Source organism: Polyodon spathula, chromosome 4 (assembly GCF_017654505.1).
Source record: "Polyodon spathula isolate WHYD16114869_AA chromosome 4, ASM1765450v1, whole genome shotgun sequence".
NCBI lineage: Eukaryota > Metazoa > Chordata > Actinopteri > Acipenseriformes > Polyodontidae > Polyodon > Polyodon spathula.
Window position 1 is genome coordinate 94547990 of NC_054537.1, and position 6205 is coordinate 94554194.

A 6205-nucleotide genomic window follows, 5' to 3' on the forward strand; every position below is an offset into this window, starting at 1 on the left:
CGTGAGTGAAGGTTATACAGTAGATGCCTTCTTCATCACGGATGGAAGGTCAAGGAGGAAAGTCATCAGCAGCCCCAGGACCATCCAGCGCCATACTTGCAATGAGTGTGGAAAGACCTATGCCACGTCTTCCAACTTGAGCCGGCACAAGCAAACCCACCGCAGCATGGACAGCAAGATGGCCAAGAAGTGCCACACCTGCGGAAAGATCTACGTGTCCATGCCGGCCATGGCCATGCACTTGCTGACCCATGACCTCAAGCACAAGTGTGACATCTGTGGCAAAGCCTTCAGCAGACCATGGCTGCTGCAGGGTCACATGAGGTCACACACGGGTGAGAAGCCATTTGGATGTGCCCACTGCGGGAAGGCGTTTGCTGACCGCTCCAACCTCCGTGCCCACATGCAGACTCACTCTGCTTTTAAGCACTACAAATGCAAGAGATGCAACAAGACCTTTGCCCTCAAGTCCTACCTAAACAAGCACTATGAGTCCGCCTGTTTTAAGGGCACATTCTCGCCTTTGAGTCCACTTGAAGATTGACTTCAATATTTAAGAACCTCTTCTTCATCTGGAAGAAGAAAAAGATGGAAAAAAGATCAGAAGAAGAAGAAGAAGCTTACTTTTAGTCGTAATACAGAGATATTGAAGAGACGAAGTCTTCTTCTTCTTCTTCTTCTTCTTCTTCTTCTTCTTTGACCTGATAATAGCACATGTCTTCTCTTCTTCTTCTTCTTCTTCTTCTTCTTCTTCTTCTTCTTCTTCTTCTTCTTCTTCTTCTTCTTCTTTGACCTGATAATAGCACACGTCCTCTCTATTTCTTCTACAATAATGGAATGAAGAGAACAAAACCTCCTTGGATTTCTACGCATGTACTTTAGAAAGACAGTTTTTTTCCCTAAAAACTTTAAAACCTAAAATATCATGTTGTTTTGCTGAAACTCAGTGAAGACATTAAAATGTCTCTTATTTGTCACAAAGGTCAAACCTTTTATGATTGGATGATATTGTACTGCTGCCAGTGACCACAAAAGGGTTAACCTTCGAGGTAAAACATTATTATTATTATTATTATTATTATTATTATTATTATTATTATTATTATTATTATTATTATTTAAAGTATTTATTATAATAATGCATTTTTTTGTAACTTTTATTACTGAACTCTAAACTTTTAATTTGCACTTTAACGTTATTTTGCCAATCCTTCTTCATTAATATGCCAAAGCATTTGCCACTTTCTGAATAATATTTTTTGAACCTTTATGTTGGTACCTTTTTGACGTTATTGCATGCAAAAAAAGTATTACATCTATGCCAATTTTACGAAGCTTTTGATTTTGCCAAAATCTAGATAGCATTTGAGGGCAATATTTCGTATAGGAATCTCATAATGAACTATAAAGCAATAATGATATAATGCATGGTATTTTATAAATACAAAAAAACTATAACAGTTCAAATAAATCAGGTATGGTTTAATCCAGTATTCGTATTAGTCATACAGAGAGCCAATATCAGGGAAAATGCCAATGTAGTGAAATAGGATAAATGAAAAATAAAACTTCCTGTCGTCTATGGTATGCATTGCCTGCCTCTAATCTAACGTAGTTTTAGGATGTAGGCTTGTAGTGCTGATTGGTCAGCTCAAAACAGTTGAGATAATTTCTGCAAACCTGCGGAACATCCACCCAGGCAAAAAAGTTGGCACCTCCCATTATTTTACCCAATAAGGAGAGGTAGGGCTAGAATACCGCGTCCATGCAAACCCGATCCGAGACTATTTGCACTGTATTCAGACATAAACAGCACAAGTTGCCCAAGAGCAAAAGATGCCTTGTTTTTAGCCACGTGGAGGTCCCACAGTTTAAGTAGCACAACAATCTTATAGAATCAGGTAGAAGGAACTTGTACTAGCTAGACCTCTGTTTTTGTACTTAGAAAAAAAGGAACAACTGATTATTGCAAGAAGCCTTGTAAATAATACTTTGGAACTTAACAAGATTTTTACAACTGTAAAGAATCTAATAACGTTATTTCTGGAGATTTTTTCTTGGGATTTTTCGAGCCAGTATTTGAATGATCTAAGCACAATGACACCAGGCATTTTGTCGCACTTCATAATAAAGGATTTTTAAAAAGTTATCTGTGTTTTATTTATTCTTTACAAAACTATTTTAGCCAACTGTAGTCAAATGTTTACGATGTTTATTTACACCTAGTTAATGTCATATAGCAATACAAAGATATATACATTATTATATAGATATATATATATATATATACTATATATAATATATATATATATATAGATATATATATATATATATATATATATATATGTATATATATGTATATATATATATATATATATATATATATATATATATATATATATATATATGCATATACTATATACATATTATAATGTTAACAGTTTACAATCACACTACAGTAGATACAATGGCAATAATGTTATTGTTTGAAAAATAATATTACAATTGTATTAAAAGAAAACACAACCCAGGTTCTTACTCTTCGAGTTACCGGTAATATTGTGTGTTTTGTGCGACTCTTCTTGTCTGAGGCACATGTTGTTATACGTGTTTGCTGTGCTGTGCATGTAGTTTGGAATGCAGAAAGGGGTGATTCGGTTGTTTGGAAGTTGCTGCACGGGATCTGCATTCTGGTCGCATGCAGGTGAGAGTGTTCTCCCAACGAGTCAACTTTCTCTTGCCTTCCAATTCTACCAACGTCCTTGTCACCCATTCAGCTCTGATTAAATAACAAAGAACACCCCCAGACCCCCATCTCTGTTAACACAGAGCCAATGCTATTGTAATGATACACACTGGGAACTGGCAAGGAATTATTATTATTATTATTATTATATTATTATTATTTATTATTATTATTATTATTATTATTATTATTATTATTATTATTATTTGTCTGGCTAGAATAGAGAAATAAAAAGAGCCCAAGCTGTTGCTATGGTGCATGCTTATCTGTTGGGTAAGATTGATTAAAGTAATGATTATAAAAGCAGCCTCATCCTGATGGTTTGTGTGGAAACTGTTTTGTTTTATTTCTTCATTTATTGCATTTATATAATGCTTGTTATACAAAAGTATCGCAAAGCGCTGTACAGTACATAGCAGAAAAAAGAACAAACCACAATACATGTGTATAGCATGTCACACATACAACTGCTACAGTCAGACCATTTAAATAACAGTATACACATAATACAAAAGCAGCAATTTTAAAGTTACATTAAAACAACCCACAAAGATAAGAAAGCCATTTTATAAAAGTGCGTTTTTAGTCGAAAACTGTAACGGTCCCAGCTTCCCTGACAAACAAAGACAGAGCATTTCATAATTTAGGAGCTCTACAAGAAAAAGTCCTACCTCCCGTGTTGAGCCTAGGAATAACCAGCAGCCCTGCATCTGGTGATCTCAGAATGCAGTTTGGAAGATAACTCCAGCTACTCCTGCAAATAACTAGGTGCTAATCCATTCAGGGCCTTGTAAATTAACAGCTAAATCTTAAAATCAATTTTATACCAGCCAGTGTAAAGAGGCCAAAACAGGTAATATGTTCACTTTTTTAGTCAGAATTGTAACAGTGGTATTAAGAACAAGCTGAGATACCACACGTTTTGGGACACCAGAAAAAAGTGCAATAATGATCAATTCTAGATGAAACAAAGGCATGCATTAGTCTCTCAGCATCAGATACGGTCAAATAATTGGTCTAAGTTTGTCTATATTTCTCAAATGGTAAAAAGATACTTTAGTAACTTCCCTAATATGAGTCTCCAATGAGAGATCAGGATCAAAGATGACCCCCAAACTCTTCATTTCTAGTTTAAGTTTTCATGAGAGACTGCAAGGGTCGAGCTCATGTAATCCCACATTTCCTTTTATTTGGTTCTGTGAGCCCACTAGCATAACCTCTGTTTTTTTGGTTTAAATTATTGTGCCACTGTTTTTTTTTTTATAGTTGTTGCCAATTTTTAATTTTTTTTATTTTCTCCCAATCTGAAATGGCCAATTATTATTTATTGATGCTCGGCTCACTGCTACCACCCCTGTGCTGACTCGGGAGCGGTGAAGATGAACACACGAAGCATGTGCCGTCAGCCGCCCGCTTCTTTACACACTGCGGATTCACCATGCAGCCGCCCAGGAGCTACAGCACAGGAGGACAACGCAGCTCCCGGGCAGCTAACAGGCAAGCCCACAGGCGCCCGGCCAGACTACAGGGGTCGCTGGTAAGCAGTGAGCCGAGGACACCCTGGCCGACCTAGACATCTAACACCAAGAACATGTTTAATAGTTTTGTAGGAATAGGATCAAGAGAGCATGTAGTAGCTCTCATATGTTGAACTAGCTCTGTCAATTCCTGTAAGGTAATCAAAAGAAAAAGCCCCCATAGTAGCCTTAATTTAATAGGTGTAGTTGGTAAAATTACGCTGGAGTCCTCCTTTATAGAAGGTCTTTGTGGAATCTCATTTCTTATGTCTAGTATTTATTTTTAAATAATTGTAAGAAGTCATTGCAGCTGTGAGAGGAGCCAATGTCAAGGGTAGGACTATTAGGGGAAGGATTAATTCATTTATCTAGGGTAGCAAAAATAAATCTAGGATTATGTTTATCTGTTTTCAATTAAATTAGAATAATATGATGAGCTAGCCAGTGCAAGAGCGTTCCTATATTTAACCAAGTGCCCCTTCCATGTGTCCTTGGTGATGCAGTGTTTCATGATTGAGGATTTGGCTTTCCTCTCTCATGCTTTAATACACAGGGCCTGTCATTCCTTGGCCTGCGTCTCTGGAGAGTCACCCTGCTGTTTTGATCAAATGGAAAAGACATTTTCTTCTTTCATAAATTTGACAAGTATACAATGGAGATGGAATAACTTAAACTGCAAGATATAACCTCATTTTAATACAGATGTGCTTTATTACAGCTATACATGGCTGCTGTTGTTACTGCTGTCTGTCAAAGGACCCAATAGAATACATACAACTAAAGGATTTTATGTGGTAGATAAAACTGTTAAAAAAAAACAATATCGTTTATGAGAAGTATCTGTCCAGGAACTCCTGTATTGCACAAACTGCAGTGGTAATCTATTGCAGTCAATATAATTAAAAGCTGACTGGCACCAGCCCACCATGTCTACTTTAGAAATGAGCCTCTACAGCCTGCCTTGGTCTTCTTGAAGAAGTTAAAACAGAAAAATCCCCCCCCCAAAATGAAGACCTAAAAACATTATTAACCAATGACCAGTTACTGACAGATCCCATAGTTGTCGTTTGAATAAATAATGCTGCATTTAATATTCAGGAGGGTCCTATTTCTCTTTTCTATTTTAGAGGTTTGCATAAGAGATCTACTCCACTCTCCCATTACATAAGGATGATAGCGTATCAAAGGTCAGTCCATTAACTGGACTGAATGCCACTAGAGGGCGACAGCATGATACCAGGCCTGTTTAATTTTATCCTATGTCATCATTAGGTCATACCTGAGTGCCACTACTAACAATGTTGTATCTGGGAACCTTGAGGAAAATTGACTGCTAATTGCCCCTTGTCTGATTCAGGTAGCTGGCACCAGTGACATGCCCGCACTAAAACAGAACAATAGGTCACAAGAACAATAGGTCACAAGAGAGGCATTTCATACCCTATTATAGATTAACACTTACCTTTTATATTCTGTAACAACACAGTTTCCAAAAGAAATGTTCTAAATAGGTTAATTTCTGAACTGATCTCCACAAAGCTGTAAGTTGTAAAGCTGTAAGAATTAACAATCTTAACACATTCACAGTGTACATCTAAAGAATAAACACTCACCCTGGATGATTAGCACTGTAATCCTATAACATGCATCTTGAAATAACAAGATTGTTTCTTTAAGACCTTCCAGTGGAAGTTGATTATGTCAGCTTTGTTATACATGGAATATAACATACAGGAAGGAATACCTGTGCTGCACACTCCCTGCTTTGGATTTATATCAGCCTGGATAGCAAGATAAATATTTCATTGAAAGTTAATGCAGCAATGACTACATTATGTGAGTGCCTATATCAATATTTTATGTAAAATAAACAGGTCAATGCTGTTGGTTTGGTTGCATGTTGTTTTTCCAGTGCGATCTTATAGTTTCCCCCTTCTTGTTC

General features: G+C 36.7%; 1 protein-coding gene across 1 annotated transcript in view; it reads left to right on the top strand.

The window, feature by feature from the left end:
- scrt1a (scratch family zinc finger 1a) overlaps positions 1 to 568 on the top strand; it is a 2681-nt gene extending 2113 nt beyond the window's left edge. The window contains exon 2 of the mRNA XM_041246677.1: positions 1 to 568. This exon is cut by the window's left edge and continues 181 nt beyond it. Within this exon, the coding sequence (XP_041102611.1) occupies positions 1 to 544 (544 nt within the window). The 3' untranslated portion in view covers positions 545 to 568.
- Positions 569 to 6205: the final 5637 nt, after the last annotated feature.